The sequence below is a fragment of the Pleurodeles waltl genome, chromosome 5 (assembly GCF_031143425.1).
Source record: "Pleurodeles waltl isolate 20211129_DDA chromosome 5, aPleWal1.hap1.20221129, whole genome shotgun sequence".
Classification (NCBI taxonomy): Eukaryota; Metazoa; Chordata; class Amphibia; order Caudata; family Salamandridae; genus Pleurodeles; species Pleurodeles waltl.
Genome location: NC_090444.1, coordinates 1,775,922,173 through 1,775,944,033, shown reverse-complemented (window position 1 = coordinate 1,775,944,033; position 21,861 = coordinate 1,775,922,173). Strand labels below are relative to the sequence as shown.

At 42.1% G+C, this 21,861-nt stretch overlaps 2 protein-coding genes across 5 annotated transcripts in view; one reads left to right on the top strand and one right to left on the bottom strand.

The window, feature by feature from the left end:
* RBKS (ribokinase) overlaps positions 1-594 on the bottom strand; it is a 381,325-nt gene extending 380,731 nt beyond the window's left edge. For both annotated transcript variants that reach the window (XM_069236222.1, XM_069236223.1), the window contains exon 1: positions 456-594. In XM_069236222.1, the coding sequence (XP_069092323.1) occupies positions 456-529 (74 nt within the window). In that variant the 5' untranslated portion in view covers positions 530-594. The remainder of the gene's footprint in view (positions 1-455) is intronic.
* Positions 546-21,861, top strand: part of BABAM2 (BRISC and BRCA1 A complex member 2) — a 795,977-nt gene continuing 774,661 nt past the window's right edge. For 2 of the 3 annotated variants that reach the window (XM_069236221.1, XM_069236218.1), the window contains exons 1-2: positions 1,559-1,687; positions 13,436-13,609. In XM_069236221.1, the coding sequence (XP_069092322.1) occupies positions 13,482-13,609 (128 nt within the window). In that variant the 5' untranslated portion in view covers positions 1,559-1,687; positions 13,436-13,481. Of the gene's footprint in view, positions 680-1,558; positions 1,688-13,435; positions 13,610-21,861 lie in introns of those variants that run through there. The other variant, XM_069236219.1, reaches the window with a different exon arrangement.

Here is a 21,861-nt window from a genome sequence, read left to right as displayed (position 1 = left end):
CGATGTCACCAGCAAACTGCCTAACTTGGTTAGTACCCCCACTCCTTTTTTTAGGACTTCTGCCCTGGCTATACACATATGTGTAGCACTCTACCTCCTGACAGAGGCTAACCAGGCGGTCACTCCAACTTTAATGTGCATGTATATTTTCTATTTGTTGTTGACTTGCTCTGGCTTTGTGGTGAAGCGCTGTGATACCTCTGGGCCATTTCTTCACTATATAGAATCACAAAAATCAACAACTAAAAAAGATCACAGGACGTGTTGGAAGTGGGATGTGAATTCAAGAAAGATAAAAGCTTCTCCAGTGATCTCGGTGTTAACACGCAGAAAGATTTATTAACTCTCAGAATTGTGGCATCACCTATGAAATAAAGGTTATCATGCCGACAGATCATTTTTCATGGGTGTACCGTAAAAGCACAGGAATGTCAGGACTTTCTACACATACTAACCTGACCAGGTCTGTCATACAAGAGCCCACCACCACCACAGCAGCGGCGGAGTTTGCCTGAGCCTCGCGGGACATGCTTCACCACACCAGCACCACACTCGGGGAGCCACGGGGAAGTCACGGCGGTGGGCTAAAGTCTACCCAGCAAGTCACGAGGAGCAGAGACTGCTCTCCGTGTCATCATCACTGGAGGGCAGGATCCAACGGGCGTCGCCCCCATCACAGGTAAATGCAACAATTACCCCAACAGAGTCAACCTGACATTTTTCTGTCATCCCCTACACAAATAACCTGGTTTCGTTAAAATACGAATGCTGATAGGCTCTTGGCGCAAGTAATAACACTATAAATAACAAAACCATGGGACTACAAACCATCTCCTGTGCCAACCACAAGATGGCCGCACCGGCCCACTTTCACTGGCAGGAGACAGTTCCTACACTTTATACACTCTGTGAGAAATATTCAGTGCCACCGCCTCCGGGAAATAGAAGTGACAGAGATTCACCAGACGTCTAAACTGTAGCGCAAAGAAGCGTTCGAGAAACAGCAGCACGCGCTTGACAAATCCTCGGACACCATCACTGAGATCCCACTGATCATGATTACAAAAACGCTTTAATCGTTTGCTATTGCTTCTTTCATTGTAGCCCTTTACAGAGGTAACACACTGATTACAAAGCGGGCCACCTTGTGCGTTGCTGGTATAGCCAACAGCCAAACCTGGACCGAGACGACGTACACATTCACGCTTCCCTCAGAGGGAATACAGCGTGAGCTAGTAGCGGTTGCGGAGTTCGCTGTAGCGGCCATCTTGAAGTGGCTGTATACGTATGAAAATATCTGTATAGTTTTATAAAGACAGCGCCAGTTAGGTAAAAAACTCGGATCTAAAAATAGTTTTCCTCATACATTATTGGTTGAGTAACTGCTTGTTTTTTTATATCCGTAGAAAAGGTAGCACGTTGGTCTGTCTATAAATATATAATGATGCCGTTAAATCCTTGGTGGCTGTTCCTCACCCCCGCATGCACACATTATTTCAGTCTGGGAAAGAAATATGTCAACGGCGCCATTTCTGTGCTGTGGAGATGTACTCATGTGACCATTTGTGTGTCTGTCTTCTAAGAAGGCGGCAGTTTAACGCCGGCCTAGTCCTTCCTTGGTTTCCACCCGGCTGATGGGCAGGCCCTGGAGAAGCAGCGGCTGGAGTAGAATACAGCAAATGAACAGGTTAGCGGGGCGCAGCCTTAATAGGGGACAAAACAGAGCCGTGGTGGGTGTCGTAGTATGAGCTGTCACCGTGCACGCCTGAGGCTTTTCATTCATAGCTCAATTGGCTGTCTCACTTGAACAACAGTACACTAGTTGTAGTGGCAGAGGCAGCACAGGCAAGGTGTCCAGCAAGTGAAGCCCTTCTCCCCGGCACAGTGCCGTTTGCATATTGCATTGCAGTATGACACCATCAAATACATTTCAGTATAACACACGCTTAACATTTCAAACCTTCCATTCTAATATGAGAACCCTTTTCCTTCATAGTGTCACAATGCTTGTTATTCATAGCTGCCATGTTTCATATTGCTTATGTGTGACATTCCATGCCTTATGTGTGATACTGAGTGTAACTTTATTGCAATTAAAACCTTGTTTAAAAAAAAAAAAAAACCTTTAAAGGTAAGTATTAGAACTCACCCCACATATGAAGCACTAAAGTGAGTGCCACATTTTTCAATTGCACTTGCACTGAGGTAGTGCTGCTCACTGGTAGCATTTTGCTATTGAACTTAAAGTTACCCGACTCTGCAGGGAGCAGGGGCTACCCACCACCAGCTCATATAATAGTGTACACTGTCCCTGGTTTATCCATGACAGCTGTTCATCTTGTTTTGACCCTTTATCCGTCCTGGCTGCGGACAGTGGTAGCAGCCAAATGCTGAGTTTCAGAGGCTTTCTGAGCATGCTAACAGCATTTGCCACAGATGTCACACAAAGAACAACTGCGTCTGAAAATTTTGCACCTCTCCAAATTGCAAGACAAAATGTTCCAGTTCGGGAATGCGGGATTGACTAACGATTTAAGTTAGTCTGACCCTCGAGCGTGGCAATTGGCAGGACTGGTCATTGCATTTTGACACCGCCTTTTCCATTCCAGTGCGACAGAATGCATTTCAATGTCACACCCTTTTAAGCTTATCCTGGCAATACCATTCCGTTCCAGAGTCATGGTGACATGCTAACAGACGTGATTTAGGTGAGAGACTCTGCTTTTTAAAGCCAAAATGGCTTTATTTCAGTTGGTTACTGCCTAAAAACCCTCTCAGTATTAGTGTAAGCCAATGGGGTAAATAAGATTCCCCCGATTTATTTTCAAAGTTTTCCTCTTTCCAAGTTCAAAATGTTGGCATGTATGCCCTGTATGGATCGTTTTCTAGGGGCTTGTGAAACTCCAGTGCAGTGTTGCAGCCTTTTGACAGGTACTGCTGTACTGTTCCTGGCACCACTGGAGCAATAGATACTACTGTGAACTCACTGAATTACCAAGTACCTCTTCTTAGTGCTTTGACTTTCAGGAGATAGCAAGGCTGTACTGTCAAGACTGCTCCAGGAGTGTGGTCTTATGTTAAATGATCTGGCTTTTTTATAATGCACAACTGTCATTTTGACATCCTAGCATTCCTGGTGAGCTGGCCAAATACATATGGGCCTGGATATTTTTTGGAAAGTGGGTAGTTGTAGGATATCCTGTGTAGGAAGAATTGGGTGTAGTGCCTGAGGTCCTGGCACATGCTGTCACTGTATTGCTCAGTGCATGATTTCGATTTGCAATCAAAAGTTTATTGAGCTATGTAAGAATTTATCGAGGCTGTTGATGTCTTATTATTTCTATTGACAATTTTACTGAACCGTCACATGGTGAGTGTGCTAACCAGTTGTTTCTGACAGAGGTATAGGTTTGTAGTGTCAAGATAAGAGTAGGAACATATACCTGGAGTTCTTGAATGTGCTGGGCTATATTTGCTAGGATTGCCTTCTTTTGCAATAGGGATTAATTGGTGTTGTCCAGTAAAGTGTTACATGTACTCAGGAACTTATCTGAGGCAAGAAATGTTAACAAGAAGATGATAGATTTTTGTCGTGTAACATGTATCTGGATTCCGTGCACGGTTGAATGCCTCGTGGCCTAGACTGTTCCCGTGTTTACATGGTGGTGAGCACCCAATGGGTGTTCTGCGACGTCTATAGAGCATCGATGGGAATGTGCAGAGGTTGGGTCGCAGAATTAGACCTTATCAGAAAATGAAGGCAATCCTAGGTTCCTTTTTTGTGTGGTTTCTTTACACTATGTTGGAAGTTAAGGGCGCTGTCAAACCTTCTGAAGTGCCGCTTTCAAGTATGCTCAAGATTGCTGCCTGAGGTTCCCAACTTAATATGAAGCTGAGTCTTTTCCTGTGATGTCGGTTCCTGTTTGAAACATATACAAAGGAGGCTCTAAAAAAGTGATGAATGTCACAACACATTTGACCCTTGTATTTTGTCATGTTCATTGTCTATTTGCTTCTATTTTTCTAGCGAGTTTTGCTCCCTGTGGGCAGATTTTGGATTTCTTTCTTTTTTACGTAGATCCTAGCTTTTGAACAGTTTTTTAATGAATTCTTGGACATGGTTCTGGCAGTGTTTCTCGCTAACGAATCTATTGGTTCTGCTATGTACAATTAGTGGGAGAGGCATTCTTGCGAAATAGTACTCCGCAGATTTTCTCTGCTGGGACATGCACAGCTTGCATTATTCACATTATCGTTCTAGTTCCATTCCGTACCCTGGTGAGAGGCTGGCCCGTGTGTTGTGTATGAATCCATTAATAGTGGACTGCATTAACAGAACATCAACCAGTGACAGATTGGTGTACTCTGATTTTGGGGGGACTCCAAAAGTGAACCCTCTTTGCCGGGTTCGCTACTACCCTTCTACCCATGACAATGTTGGCAGCATGAGAGTATAGCCAGGGACATTTGCTTTTTTACCTGTACCCATGTGGCATGGATTGCCTATGAGCTTGACCTGGCTGAAGTTCTATTCTGTCTTCCATAATCTGGCTCCTTCACCTTCACGATGTCTGATAAGGTTTGTATGTTTTTTCACATGTCTGAATGGGTGAGTGACGGTGTTCTGTGAACTTCAGTTTTTCTTTTGTCCAGTGGACGTCGCATGCTTGTTCTGTACAAGATGCTGGTCCCCTTAGTGCTGGTTTGCCAGTGACTATGTCAGGCATTCAGACTCAATTTACACATCTCCTGCTTCTCGTGCAAAACTTGTTGTCTCTGCTGGATGTCGTGAGGTGTCAAACCAGATGTCTTTTGGCAAAGCGCAGGGTTGCAATGTGCTGGGGTAGGCATAGAACATCCTGGAAAACTGAATGGCTTCGGGTTTCGGCCTACTGCCAAGAACAACTATTAAGTTACTGGAACTTGATAAAGGCTGGTTCGCGCCCTCAAAATATCTGGTCTATCTTGGAGGTCTACCTGGGGGTGCATGCTGATGACACACAGGCCACTCCGTGTCTTTTAACAGTGTTTTACTGCTGCAAACAACTCCTCTGTTATCAATGTGCAATAATGGAGTCCTTATGCTAACATGGTACCAGCTTCACTGTCTGTAAACCTGAGTGCTAAATTCCCTTCTCTTTGTCCCCTTACATCCCCCCTCGTGCCCTTTTCTCCTTGCAGCGCTCACAACTGTTTTGAGGACTTATGTTTATTGCACAACTTGTACATTTCTGTGTACTGTACCTGACTTGCTCACCTTTGCCTACTCCCTCCCCTTTGATACCCTCTCCCATGTCCCTGTTTGTGTATTGCTTGTTTTTGAAAATTCAGTAAACACCAATAAAAAAAATAAAAAAAAGATCTCTTAGAAGTAGTTGCAGCTCCCCTGCCAGAGTAAAGTTTTCACTCAATATTCCTTTATATGATAGACATTCCTTTATGAAATGGTGTCCTTTTCTGGCACTTTCCACATTCACCTGGGTCGGACTAAACTGACCCCGGTATGAAGTGCCTGGACTACTTTCTCACCCCAATAGTTGATCAAACGTGAAACAGACACTTCCATAATTGGAGGTGGAAGTCGAAATTGAGGGTGCAACCCTCCTGATTGGTCAGCCCTCGTCACCAGAGGAGAAAAAGTTCTGAACCATTTTCGCTGCCATTTATTTTGCTATTTCATTGCGTATCAGCCCCCAACAATATTGCCGTTGGACCCCTCCAGCAATGCTTAAGCTCTCTTTGCTCACCCTTTTTTTTTTTTTTGCTTTGGACATCTAGACCCGCCCAGAACCACTACGCAATTGTACCCCGAGTGGCAATGCTGTCAAATTATTTGCGGATGAAGTCAGATGACCACTATTTTGTGGACATCTCCCACTGAAGGATTCTGCCCCTTTAGATTAACACAAACCAGTGGTAAATTCTGAAAGATCTCAGCCGTGCAGATATTGACAAAAATCAAGGAACTCCTGAGCTGGACAGCCTGAACAACCTATTCTAAAAGCATTTCCTAATTGTAATTGCTCCCATGACTGGTGGAAACGTTTCATTCCTTTCTGCAGTCCCACAGTCACTCCATCAATGACTGAGGCAAATGTTAATGTAAACCGAAAGTTTCTTCTACCTGAAGATTCCTACATCTCACACAGGCCGTAAGCACTTTTAAACCTAAGTCTTGGCGAATAGGCTGCCACACTACTTGCCATCAGTATCAGTCAGTTGTTATACCCAGTAGACATGCAGCTGATCACATAAGGTGTTTTCTTCATCTTATAGAGAAGTCAAATTGCTGAAAAATTCCTCTAAAAAAGCATTCACTAGAGTTAACTGGACGTTTTTCAGTTTGGTGCCTGAAATTTAAGGCCTTGGCCACACGTAATTTGGATAAAGGCCAACTATAAAACTCCATATGCCTAAATAACTGTGAATCTATTTAAATAGAGGTATAGTCCCATGCACACAGGGGCACAGCAGAGCTGTCATCTTTCCCTCAAGTTTTTGAGGCCTGTGGCGGACAACATAATATATATTTTTTTTTGTGTGGATTACATTGTATTAACATTAATAGGTCCATGACTGCAGCTCGATGTTTGGCTTTAAATTCAACTTAGAAACGTCAGAATTGCTAAGTGTGGGTTTGACATAAATTTGAAGGCTCATCTTTCTACTATTTTACAATTCCGAGTGGCCAAAGCCAAGGTAAAGTTCCTGGGGGTTTATATTACTCCCCTACACAGAAAACTATGTAGCACAAACTATCCCGGATTGTTCCCTTCCCTTACAAATGATCCACATCGCTGACAGCACTGCTTTGTATCTTGGCTTGGGAAGGGTAACCATTTTAAGAATGAATGTATTACCCAGGCTTATGTATTTATTTCAGACTCTCCTAGTGACGGTACCAGAAAAAGACAGGAAGGCTTTCCAAGCTTTCATATTTGCGGGGAGGATAAAAGTGTGACAGATCAGAAAGATTACGTCTACTGAACATTAGGTGCTATCACTAAGCAGCCCAACTTCAGATTCTCTTTGAGTGGTACCTACATGAAACTGAAAAGCACTGGATATAAATGGAGGCAGTCAAAATGCAGCAGCCCTATGGGACGTGGCATGGCTTCCCATATCCTCTAGACCTCTGATATGCTATTATTCTGAGATTCTGCACCCTACAATTGAGGTTTGGAATTCGGAGACTATAGATCAGAAACTCTCTGCCTCCCGTTTCCCTACACTTCACTTTTGCTTAACCTGGATTTTATACCAGAGAGTAGTGCAGATCATTTTTCCATGTGGTCCAGAGGGGGTAGTAAGATACTACCACTCTCTGGGAACATATCTCATATGATATGTTCCAAGAGAGTGGTATTTAAAAAAATGCAAAAAGAATTATTATATTGGGAAATCAAAGCGTATGCAATACTTCCAGTGACACCACTAGCTCTTGGCACCAAACTATACATTTGCAGCACTTACAGACCTTACTGCTTGAGGGGAAAAAAACTTTTTTATAATTTGCTTCTTCGAAAGGCCTAATATCCAACATCTACATGACTTTTAGAATACCAGTCTCTAATGTTCAATAGGGAAATATGAAAAGATGGCAATGCATTTTAGACAAGGATTTTCCTCATTCATCTTTCGCAGAAATTGTGGGGTAACATTATTTCATGCAAAAGTGTTCAAAATACAGAATCAGTGTGCAAGCGTACAAGTTTCTATGGCACATTGCCCGATGAAATAAAGCAAATGTTTGGGAGTGCGTAGAAGTGAATGTGGTCAATAAAGGGATTATTTACATATATGGTGGTCGTGACAGACATTACAGATCTTTTGGAAGGTAATGCTGAGCGACATCAAGTGCACTTTGGGGTACATTGGTCATAGGGCGCAGTCTTAACCTAAAATGAAGCAAGTAGCCCTAAAGAGCTCCTAGTATGTGTAGAGTCGTTTCTCTGGTCACGAAGGTGCTAGGCACTTCTGGTTCTCAAAGTTTATCAGTGTTCAGTTTGTGGAACATTTACTTGCATTTAAATAAAGTATTTTTATTTTAGAAAATTAAGAACAGTCATACATTTTGAGAGGTGGCATTGTGCCTACTTGCTGTCTGTCTCTGCGTCCGTAGTGGCAATTTTAAGTTAAAATGGAAATCTTAAAAGTATAGCGAATTAAATGTGTAGCTGATTTTTTTTTTTTTTTAAAGTAATGTGAACATTATAAAATCAGCGGCCATGTTTTAATTGTTTAAAAATATATGTAAAAACATCTATGAGAATATAGTTTTCACTGCTCTCGTACTTTACTAAAACCATGCAGTTTGTTTTTTGTGTTTGGATCCTTCACTACCATTATTCAGGATTGAACCTTTCCAAGGTAGCAGCCGCCCTATAGTGTCTCGGCTACATTCCAAGTAATGCCCTGGTTTCTTCAACTATTAATCGCATGAGGTTTTTGATTTACTGTGTTCCTCGTGATGCAGAGGGGACCAGAAAGGCCAAGAGATGGGGGATGCCTAAGAGCCAGGTTTTGTACGCTTACCCTTCTGTCAGTAGTGAGTGCTTATAGTGTTTGCCTACCTAAACACAGATACTACAAGTTTCCCTCTTTGGGTCTCAGCTCACACATGGAGCACGATCTTATCATTGGACTTGCTCAGAACAAGCAGCGTTCTTAAGTTTGGTCCATATGAAGAGTGAGTAGCCTGTCACATAGTGCCGTCCAGTACCTGTAGTTTTGCTTTTTCCATTCGAACACAGGACTACAAGTCCCAGAATGCAAAGAAATACAAGGTATGTTTAAGTTAATCATGCCTTACACGCTTCAGTTTGAAATGTGTCTCATGGTAGTTTTGGCATTAGTGAAGGAATTTTTTCAGTTAAAACATTAGCTTGTGTCCTAAAACCCTCAAATCAGGTTTCTGTAGACTCCTGAACCCCCAAAAGTGTATGAACACAGTACACTTATGTTAGTGACAATCTAGCTGTACAGTTTGTAGGTAGAGCGCACAAGCGCTTTGACCCGTTGTAAGTATTGTGGGCTTTCAACCACGCCCATCTCACATCCATCACTCTCATTTGTTCCTGGGTTTTCCTTTCAAAAATCATTTGATGTCATTGGTAAGTGCTTTAGGTTTGTCCCACCTGGAGTCTGTTTTTGTCACGCCTTGCAGACTGCCCCTGTTACATGAATGATTGCATGACTGCCTATATACTTCCGCATGGGGAACTTTTTTCTCTTTTGTCTCTCCCCTTCGTGCTGCTTGGCGGCCATGGTGCTCACAGCACGAACAGACACAACAGCGTGAACTCAATCAGCGGTATTAGAGCGCTGGTCACATTGTTCACAGTTACCTAATCAGAGCCATTTCTTGTGGCTCTTCCCTTAAAACACTTGATAATTGCTTCACGTAAAACAGAAATCCTCAATTGAAAGCTGACCTCCCAGCACAGCGGGAGAGCCGATACTACAGTATTCACTGCACTCTGAAAACTCGTCCCTTAATGCTGTGCAAGCATTCTTCTCCAAAACTTTTTTGCTCATAACTCAGACTGTGGTGGTCCTAGGCCAATGGGACCACCACCAAAATATTCAACACAACACACTCTTTCTGTCTAGGTCATCTCTGGGCCCCCACACTAGGTTAGTGGGAACCCCATAATACCCTCCCACCATTCTGTGTCGTTTTATGCACTCTTGTGGCTGGAACGTTTTTTTATAGTTGGTAGTAGCTTGTGTTTTAAGGGCTTTGTAATATTGTTGCTATAGGCCTGCTACTTCTTAAAATGTGTAATGCACCACGCCCTCTAGGGGCTAAATATATGATTACACTGCACCATTTATTGCCATTTTCTTTTTTTGCGGTTATTCCCTCTAGAGGCTAACTGTATCGTTACATAACCGTGGTGTCTTCTAGGGGCTGTTCTAAACATTACAGTCATATCAACATACTAAAATATTCATGGCATGGAAACTTGCCCTATAATGCTTTACAGGGTATTACTTAAAAAATGTTTTTTGATCATATCTCAGCCTGTGGTGGTCCTAGGACAATGGGACCACCGTCAAAACATTCACCACAGTGTTCTCTTTCTTTCTACATCGTCTCCCACAGTATGTTGATAGGGACTCCAACATCATAACCACTGCCACCATTCATTATCTTTTTAAGATTTTTCATGGCTGGAACTTTTGCTTTATAGCTGGGAGGTGTTATGTATTTTCTGAGTCTCTACTAGCCTTGAAATACGCCCTATAGGTGCTACATACATGGTTAAACTGCATTACTTTCTCCCATTTTTTTCATGTGGTTTTGCTCTGTCAGGGCTTGACTGTATGGTTACATCATCATGTTTCTTCCAAATGCGAGTTTTAGGGTGGTGTTCTCTAGGGGCTGTTCTGAGCATTGCAATCAACATACAATAATATTTGCGGCACTAAAACTCAGCCTGTGGTGGTCCTAGGACAATGGGACCACCTTCAAAACAATCTTTCTGTCTCCATCATCACTGGGTCCCCACATTAGGTTAGTGGGGACCGCAAATAATAACCTCTCCCACCATTCAATGTCTTTTAAGCTTTCTCATGGCTAGAACTTTTGTTTTACATCCGGGAGAACTTTTGTTTCAAAGGCCTTGTTTGTAACATCATTGCCTCAGGCCTGCTAGCCCTGAAAGCACCCTCTAGGGGCTAAGTATATGGTTACACTGCATTACTTTCTCCTATTTTTTTCAAGGGGTTATGCCCTCTAGGGGCTAACAATATGATTATATGACCATGTTTCTTACAAATTGTATTTTTGTTATGGTGCCCTCTAGGGGCTGTTTTGAGCATTACAGTCTAATGCCAAAAGTTTATTTCTGACAAAGGTTTATATGATAATTGTATATATTTAAATAATCTCTCCTGTTTACAATTGTAACCATGATTGAGGCCAACTTAACATCATTATTACACTATGACTGAACACTCTAGATATGTTTGTGTGACTCTTCTAGTTTATTTCTCCTTTGTGGCTGACTTGTGTCTTTTTTGGGGGGAATTTTGTTAGCCAGCCAGCAACTCTGATGGTGGGGTGATGAAAGGGGTTTTCTTTTTGAATTAGCATGGCAAATTTAAATTGGGATGGTAAATGGCAACATTTTCATTTTTTACTGCATATAGAGGAAGAAGGTAAATGGAGGTGCTTTAGTTATATGCAAGGCCACTGGAATTATATGGCAGGAAAAGACGAAATTATGAGGCAGGGTTGGACAATTTATGTGGCAAGAAAAGTCCATTTATGAATTTACAATGCCAATAGCTTTAACTCAAGCAAATGCAAGACCTATTGCAAATTCTTGCCTAACTATGTCTCGGTTGCATCTACCCTTCCTATCATTCCCTGTTTCTGTTACCCTATGACTCTGTGCCACAAGAGTATTTTGTCCTCAGTTCTGGGATTTCATTAAGCACATCAGTGCCACATGTAGTATCACCTTTAACATTGGTAACATTGGTAAATGTTAATGCACTTCTTGGATTGTCACACCTGCAATCACTGCTCCATAGAAGAAAAGTCTAAGGCTAGCACTGTTGTGTTTTTGTGACATGAAGTCAGAAGGTAACTGTAAGTATCTGGTGTTAGTCCTCTCTGTTGAGAGCAGAGGTACTAAACACCAAAGGGGCTATATTACAAGTCAATTATTCCTTGTGTGGACTTGATCATCTAGAAACCATACCACAGCCTGTATTATGGTGGTCTTGTAGGTAATCCCTTTGGTGTAATTACTATCCTTTCAGGGCATTGTGGTCATTTTCAGGTTTGTTACTGCCAGGAGTCAGTTAGAGGTCTGTGATGGACAACATTTGTTTTCATGACTTACAGTTCATTTTTGCTGTTGGGCCTAATTCATAAGGGAACTTAGGTACCTCAGTGAAGCCTAGAAGTACCAATACAGGATTTTATGAAGTCAGAATTACAATCTGATTCGCAGAAGGATTAAACATAGACCCTCCTCTTATAAATGGAATTTGGTCACTCAGAAGAAAACCACTGAAATTCCAATGTGCTCAAATATACACTTAGGGGCGGTTCTGGGGGCTTCCAGGTGTTCTTCCTGTGAAGGTTGTAGAACACCTACAAACGTGCAAGTTTGTCGTTAGTCACAACATTTTTGCAGGTAATTTCCCACTCTGAAAACTGTTTTAGATTTGCTCCTGTCTAATAGAAAGATAAATCAATGTTTGAGTTGCAAAAGGGGGGGGGGTACCTCCAAAACTGATGAGCGTGTAATGTAAGCGGTTTCTCCAGAAAGAAAAGAGAAGAAAAGGTTCAAAGTATAGTTAAGGTCCCTGATTTATATGTGCAAAGAGGCACATGCCACACGTGCACGCACATGCATCCTTACAGAATGCACACACACAGCACACAAATGGGCACACATTATTTGAGGTGCTTCTGCCACGATAAACATGTTCTCTGCAAAGTGCCTTAATGCCCCTTGAAGTTAGCCTTACGCTGTATCAGATTCCTAAAATACATACAAATGAGTAATTTTGAACATTGTACAGTTGACCCAAATGCCCCCTAGGGTATCTGTGGTTTCTTAAGACTTGCACAGGACTTTGGGCTAGATGTACGGAGTTTTTTTCTGTGCGCAAACGGCCGGATTCGCACAATCAGGCTGTTTGCGCAGAGGACAAAAGCATTTTTGTATGTACAAATGCTATTTTGCGATTTGGTAATCTATTTACCAAATCGCGAAATAGGTTTGCGAGCCTCAATTAGGAAGGGGCATACCAAGGGTGTCCCTTCCTAATTGCGAGTCGCAGTGCTATGTATGATTGTTTTGTGACTGTGAATGCGGTCGCAAATCAATCCGAGTTAACACCAATTTCAAACTGGTATTAACACATTCGCAAACGGAAATGGGTCCCCAAGGGATCCCTTTCCCTTTGTGAAGGGATGCGAAAACATGTTTACTAAGAGCAGGCAGTGGTCTTTTGGAGTACTGCCTGCTCTTAAAAAATGAAACTAAAGCTTTTCATTTTTTGTTTTTTAAACACATCCCATTTTCCTTTAAGGAAAACAGTTTGCATTAAAAAAAAAATATATATATTTATTTAAAATCAATCACAGACATGGTGGTCTGCTGACCCTAGGAGGCCACCATATCTGTGATTTTTGTGATCCCCGGTGGGTCGCAAATTGCGACGTTCCTCAAAAAATGAGGTAAGTCCATTTGCGACCCATTGAAAATCGCAAAACTCAATGGAGTTTTGTACATTTGCAATTGAGATTTCCTAATTGCGATTCACATGGAATCGCAATTAGGAAATCGTGATTCCAAAGGTTCGTACATGCGCCGTTTGTTGTATCAGAGTTCATGAACATGTAGAAGCATACTGAAGTGTTCTTTAACCGAAGGCATGAGTTCAGTCTCACTGGTTTGCGTTCCAGGGTATCCGCATCTACCTTAAGAGAGGACCGGGGACATTAGGATAACATGTCTCCCGAAGCCACCTTGAATCGGATGTCTCCAGCTCTCTCACCGTTCATTTCCACTGTGGTCAGAAATGGCAAAGTAGGACTGGACTCAACAAACTGTTTACGAATTACAGACCTCAAATCTGGGTAAGAATTTTCTGTACATTTGTGTAGTTACAAAAACGCTTATGCTTCCCATGTTAACCCACTTTACCTACCCCTTGTCCTTACATGCGTTGAGTAGAGTTAAAGGGATGTTCACATTAACATCCACCTTAGACTAGCAACTTTTTCATAGTTTGTGTTTCTGGATTTATGTAGTCCAAAACCAGCTACTGAGCAGCTGAGCATCCTTGACCGTGATGGGGCTGCAGCAAGCAGGGATAGTGGGGAAGATGTTGGGCTCAGGGTGGGGGTGCTACAGCAGTAGATTGAGAATATTGTTGGTGGGTTTGTGTTTTTCAAACTAAATGCTTTCAACGCACAGTGGTGTTTATTTTCTGTTTTGTGCAAGCAACTGAATTTGTTGGTACTAAATCGCATTTGTTTATGTCTGGGTCACTATCGAAAAAATCAGTATCCGATCAGCATATTTCATTGATTTTCAGACATAACGAATTGAAAATCATAATGCTAAGTGTGTTGTGTGTCAGAATTGTGTTAGCAAAAGTACATTGTTACAGGAATATAGTGCCCTAAATATCATTTACAGAAATAGCTCAGTATAGATTTTCAGCTACTGATTCCAGAAAGGGAGATACCCCATTTAGCACACGGTATTTCTCTTAGATAATATTTTGATTCTGATATTCGGAAACAATACCAAGAAATGTGAATTGTGAAGGGCATTTAATGAGAGATTGTTTTGGCTGTTGACCAGGGAGGGCAGTAACTTCCCACTTCACACCCTGTAGCAATGCCTTCCTAGAGAAGACTGTGAAAAATCATTTTCAGACGAGTGCTCCAGATGTGCAAAAGGGGTTTCTGCAGTGTAAACCATGAAACAGACAGAAGGAGTTCCTTGATAATCCTCGACACCTCCATGCACACCATTCAGGAGCAGGCAAAGAAGGGTAAAGCTGATCCGCTTTAGGACAGTGTGCCCTCTTTCACTGCTGGCATCCTAACACAGAATTGGTATTTGATACTGGTGGTGGACCGTGGTTGCACGAGACATGGACCTATACAAATGAGGACTGACCCTCTTGCCGATCAGGATTTTGACAGTGTCTACCACCAACTAGGGAGTCTCACAGGCAATAGATTGAAACTGATTTGAGAACCTTCATCCGATATCTTGACATGCTTTATGCATAATATGAAGGGTCTTATGTTCCATCATACATATCACAGGTTAGCATGCATTCATCTGCACAGCAGGTCTGCTGTTGGAGACGGCAGCTACAGGTGAGTACCTGGTGGAAACAATCTATATTGTGTTGAGTTATGATGACCAAGTTGTCCTATTTAAGATCTAGCAAAAAGCCAACCTTCAAGGGAGATGTCTTTTAAGTTGGAAGAATAGTTCAATAATTACTTCTCAATAAATGTTGAGGGACTTGAATCCAGAAAGGTGTTAATTTGACGATGGATAAAGAACAGAGTTTTCTGATAGCACAGATGCTCTAATCCACCTTCAAAATCTATCTGTCTATCTATCTATCTATCTATCTATCTATCTATCTATCTATCTATCTGTCTGTCTATCTATCTATCTATCTATCTATCTATCTATCTATCTATCTATCTATCTATCTGTCTGTCTGTCTGTCTAGTAAAGATGGCATTGTAAAAACTAAGATAGAACTGGGATGTAAGTAGAATGTATGGCTTTGCAGCATGAATGGGTAAATACATACTAAGTGGGACAGGTAGTCCTTAGATACCTTCAAAACACATATATGTGTAAGTATTTATATTTAAATAAATGTAAAATGTTATCATGGCATCAGAGCAAACAGTAGTTGAGTATCCTTCCCCATAAGATTTAGAGAGCACTTTCATTGCTGTGCCACGGAGCCAGTGCAATAATGAGCTTCCACCAGCCCTACATCAACATAGTTTCCCATGCCTAAACCCCGTGGAAGCCACTTTCCCTGTTACAAGAGGGGTCACTCTAACATACATCATTGTGTCAGACAATGTCAGCCTGCAGCACATTGGCATTTCACCATACCGCTTCCAGGAGGGCCCTTACTTTTGGACTTGCAGCCTGGCACCTCTCCACACGGGCAGGGAGTGGACAAGTGGTTATTGGTTGCGTTATTGAGTTCCCTAGTGAGGAGACATGTGTTTGTAGGAGTGTTGTGTGTGGCAATGCATGTTTATGTGGTTGTAGGTGCCTTGTCTATGTGTGTGCACAATATGCATGCTTGCACACATATATAAATCTGCGTGGATGCCTTTGTATGTGTATGTTGGGGTCGCACACCCTACCATCTGTATAAATGTCTTTTCCTCTGCCATTCGATGGATGCATGGCCATCTGGTTACCTGGGATAAGGTGGGTTTCCATGTCAAATTATAGGCATGCTATGCATAATGTTGGCCCTGACATAAGGTGGCCTTTATTGGCATTGCAGGCATTACACTGTCCTGACCCAAGTAAGCATAAGCTCGACGTCATAGGCTTTATTTCATTGTTTGGTAGAGGGTGGTCATCTCTGATAATTGGTGGCTATCACTAGTATATGTTGGGCATCCCTGACACATTGTTTTAATAAACAGGCACGCGTGGCGGAATCTACCCACGTGGACAGTAGCTCACACGAGTGCTTGGTGAATATGCCATCCTGCTATGGAGTCTAACTTTGTGGATTTACTGAGCCGGTTATTTTGAGGGGCAAAAATGTATTATGAAAAAAACGGATCTTTTGGGTTATTTAAGTCTGTTTACCTAAAGCAAAATGTTGGTATTTTGAAACACGAGTTTCCAGTGAATGTGAAACTGATGTTTGGAAACAAATTACTGTTTTCTTAATATAGCTAATTCTGAAATTTCAATGATAATTCCTAATGAGTTAAAGGATACTTATTGCTGAGTTTATTTCTTTCATCTGCTCTGACATGTGGAGACAGTTTGTAGGCTAAATTGATATTTTTTATGACATTGGCATCGCTACAGGTGGGTGAAGCCACAGACTATCTGACTGGTGTAACTTTGTAGGTGTATCTACTATCGAAGGTGTAATGTCTTTGTAACCTGAGCTGAACCTCTTGTGTCTGAGCATGTGTGATCCTTCTGACCTGCGACATAACACTGTCTGCTCACTGAGATCTGTGTTATTTTTCATTTCTCCATCCTTTTCCTTTCCAAGAAGATTCTCAGTCACAATAGGAGACTTGAAATACACTTGGAAGGGTCATAATGGCAACAAGAAAGGCGGTATAAGGTAGAAGTGAGGAAATACTGTGTTGTAATATGGTGTGAAGGATGTCATGTCAAACTGCTTACCCAGGCTACATCAAGAGCCTGCAAAACCTAAAGCTTTTTAACCACTTTTAGAGGAAAGGGGACTTTAAAAATGCACCACTGCCTCTCCTTTTGTTACAAAGTTTTATTGGGAGGAGACAATACTACAATACCTTCAGGAGGATCGGTCCGCGCACCACAACCTTACTGGACTATTTACTAGAGCACCATCATCCTGTCTATAAAACATCATTAACCCATTGAATTGAAAATTGTGCTGCGCAATGTACTATGAGGCCAAGTTGTTTTTAAATATTCCTGCGGGGAGGCTGCTAACATTGTAACCTTTCCACCAATGTAATTGTCCACTAGCTGCCACTGGAGCTTCCAGGGGAGGTGGACACCTCAACCCGCAGGAGGATCAGTCTAGTTGTGAAAATAGTAAAATATTTCTTGTGAGTTTTTCTTCAGAACTCCCTATAACAGTTTTACATTTTAGCCATTGTAGTTGAAAAAATATAGTGTAAAATGCACTGTTGCACACTTTTCTGGTTATTGTTTCCGGTCCCTAGCCTGACCCCTGGGACTTCTAATAAAAGAATTTCCAAATGCTGAGGTCTCAGTTCGTACAGAATGTAAAAGGCATTTGACACACGAACCAAGCAGCAGTGGAAGTCCTTATTCACCTTCAGTTCCATTTTTATCTGTTTCTCTCTCGATACATGTAAAATGTTATCATGTTGTGAGAGTAAAGTCACACCTGCACTCTGTATATTAATGTGACTGCCTAAAAAAGCACTCCACAGTCTCACAATCTACAGTCAGGGATTTGCTTATTAGTGACATTAACCTCCTAATATGATGGGACTGATGAGGCACAGAGATAAACGTGGATTGCTGAGATGTGAAAAGCTGTGCAAATTGACTGTGTGTCTTGGAGCTGTCATGGATTTTAATTGGAGTTCTCTGTCTCATGTGACTTAATAAGCAATTGTGGGTTCTCGGGAGTGGTTTATAAGGAAGATCCCCCGAAGGTTACTACAACTACGGATGGGCTTACACCTATGTGAACTTATTTTTGATTAGTACAGCAGAAATATTACATACTGGGATAGCAGGAGAGAGAATTGTATAGTATAGCCCTGAAGAAAGGGCGTCAGTGACATGAAACACATGTTGGCTGTGCCACGTGAAAGAGTTATACCTTGCCAGGGCGGCAACTTTAGAATACGGAGTGTAGGATATAAAAGATCTCTGCCATGGGTGGATAGGCAATATGATGTTAGTGAGAAATGACATAATAGTGATAAAATTGGAGGAAAACAACATTATATGGATGTGTATATATGATAGATGATTTTTATACTTTTTTTTTTTTTTTTTTTAAATTAGTGAATAAAAATCTTTCTATGCGCTATTAGGTGCTCCCTGCGTCTATCTATTGTACATCAATAAAGTTGTGAGCCAGATGGGTTAGTGGCTTAGTAGGTGTGCAGCGCAGGGCCTTTGAGTTCAGTTAAACCCCTAAATTGAAATATACATATCGTGTGCTTTGGCATCTAGAGGCACTATTAAGCTTGTAGAAGCAATGTTAAGATTGCAGATACGGGGGGGCTGCAACCACGTGGCAAAAGGTGGCCTGATCCAGTCGCTCCCGCCGATCACCACAAAGTCTGCCTGCGGACTCACTGGGTCCCCGCCAAGACCAGACCTGATAATGGGAAACTAAGGAGCAACGAATGAGCCGGTCCATCCGGACTACGCAGCCCTATATTTTGCAGCGGGGCCAAAAACAAATCAGGCCACTGTCACGACCCGGCGTCTGCACATAAAATGGCTGCTCAGACGGAGACCATATCTGCTGTAACAAGTAACAGTGACTCAGCCTCCATGCTGATCCTTTCCTACCTTTATCAGTGACTCCTCTCCAACTAGCACATATCTTCATTCTCCATCGAAAGAGTTTCGTAATTGAGAAGCACGTGGCATCCCGATTTGCCTAACTCTAAAATGGCAGATGCCGTGTGTCACACGGGGTCCAACTAATCCTCAGACCTCCACCGGCATCGCAGCACGCATACTGTTTTGCCACCAATAAGCTCTTACTAGATTGTACCTTTTCCTATACCGATCGATTTTATAACAATAGCACATCGTCTTGCTTGATCTTGAGATGGCGGCTTTTACATGACAAACAAGCATAGTGAGTTACCACTAATAAGAAGACTGTAAACAGCTATCACTCCCCAGAAACATCAAGCCTAGACAACCAGGAACGTGGTCCACCAGATGAATATCAATCAACCGAGGTGTTAATCCTCAACACTTGCCATACCATCAAAATCCGCGAAAAACCCTATAGTCCTGAGAACATTTGGGGGGAACTAATCTTACCAGCAAATAAACTCATTAAATACATGCTCTAGATAAATACCCAACCAAATACCTCAATAACCATCTGCGCAGTCAGCATCCAGAACCTTTGGACTAGCAGTGACGTTAACTTGGGTATACTCCCACATCAACTCAGATTCAACAACCATGGCTGAAAAAGAAATTAAAATGAGCCACAAATGCCCCAAAGCGGAACCACCACTCCCGGATTCTCCTATCGGAGGGAATACTGGCATTACCAACACTATGGATATGATCTTCAAAAAGCTCATCGAAGTCCACGACCTTGCAAAATCTACCAAAGTCAATACTGACTTTATGCAGCAGAAAATATTTGCTATCAGAACAGACATCAACTCCATCAATTCCAAAGTAACCAAAGCTTAATCATGAATCAGCTCTCTAGAAGATAATACTACGCTCCTGAACAGAGACACTAAAAACCTTCAAATCTCTACTAATGTACTACAAAGAGAGCTGGCTGAGCTGGAGGACAGAAATCGCAGGGGGAACCTGCGCATCTTTTAAATACCTGAGGGCTCGGAAGATGCTTCTCTCTCGTGCATCTGATTCCTAGAGAAGTGGGTTCCTCAGATGACTGGTATGGGCTTCAAAAAGGACTTTGAGCTAGAACCATCAACCAAGCCGAACACACAGAAAATCACATGTCAAATTGTCTGCCGACCGCTGAGGTATCTACATACAGAGCTCATCCTTTCCCACATGCACAAAAATAATCACATTATGTGGAATGGCTACAAGATCTTCATATCGCAAGACTTCTCCGAATCAACAGTGGAGATTAGGAGCTCTAAGACCAAGACTCAGGAAGGTAAATCTTCAGTTCTCATTTATTGGCTCCACGAAATTCAAGGTACTGGTAGATGGGAAATTCCACATCTTCAACGATCACAGAGATCTTCAGTCCTTCCTCGATTTCAAAGATGGATATCTGATGAACATGCCCCAATCCCCTTCTGCCAAATTGTAATGTTGTTGCCCTTGCTCTTGTTTGCAGCCCCAGGTCTTTCTTCTGATTATAGTATTGTTTACACCTCCTGTTTGGCAGAGCGAATGCATATATGTCATATGTTTTCCTATGTAAGCGTGGTCACGCACTTGTTTTGCATACAGGACTAGGATACCCACAAGCTTGTTATCTTTTAAGACGGTTTACCAGTTAACAGTTTAAATCTAAAAAAAACACTGTTAACTGTGTATATCTAACAAAACAGTGTTCTGAACCCCATGTCCTAGGACCCAGACATGATCCTATCTCCTTTCTCTAATTTCCTACCTGTGTGATGTGTACTAAATCACTTCCCCTTGGGTGCGCAGATCATTATGATTACAACTATGATGTACCGATGGCAACCGGGATCTTGCCCCACTGTTGTCTCCTCAGAAACTAACAAGTTGGATGGTATGGGTGGGTGGGCGGATTGTGGGGGTGGGGACAGACATGGGATTGGGGTTTCTTTTTCAGTTTGTTGTGCTTACTTTGTATTCTTTTGTTTTACTGAGTATGCTTTGCGCCACACAACACATAAACACACAGGATGGCAGTCAGGTCACACTTTCCATCTACACACACCAATAACAAATTAATCCCTCACTACCGATGGACTACACTTTTTACTCCATATGTGAGACAGCTCCTCACCTTGTCTTTACTATTGCCTTATGTCTACTAACTCTCTGGATGTAAACTTAAAAATAGTTTCCTTAAGAGTCAAAGGGCTCATTCATCCAGTTAAGAGGAAAAAGATCGAAAATTATCTATACAAACTTAAAGCCAACATACTTCTCCTACAGGAAACTAAAATCACCGAAAAAGAACTAGCCCCGTTTGAAAGAAACTGGGTTAGTGGCGCCCTATGTTCCCCACCATCAATAAAAAAGAGACGTAATTACTCTAATCAACAATACTCTGACCCCTCTGTTGACTCCCACTCAATAGATGAAGATGGGTGCTGGATACTTGTAAACCTTTTTAAAAATAAGAATTGCTTCTATGTACTCAACATATATGGCCCAAATACAGATGACATGAACTTCTGTAACTCAATGACAATCCCACAGAGCACAATCCCAACTGACGTGCTGATTATCTTAGGTGGAGACTTTAATCTTCCCCTAGACCTTACCCTGAACAGACAGTCAAGAACTGTAATGCAGCCCTTCAAATCATTCACAGCCCTGCACAACATCTGCTCACGTTTCAACCTCATGGACTCGTGGAGAACCCAGCAGCCAGACACCAAAGATTACACCTTCTTTTCCAGCCCGGACCAGTCTTATTCTAGAATAGACTACCTTCTAATATCCAAATCATATGCACATGTAATTGACCAAACAGACATCCTCCCAAGATTGGTCTGAGACCACTCGGCTGTTATGCTATCCCTCATGGGCACCTCGACCAAACCACACTGTAAAATCTGGAGATTTAACGATGACTCAATCAGAAATATAGCACTCAAAAAACCATAACACAAACAATCCTGAATTATACCAAAGACAACACGCAAGCAGGGGTCTATCCAGATATAATTTGGGACGCACTCAAGGCCACAGTCAGAGGCTCATTAAT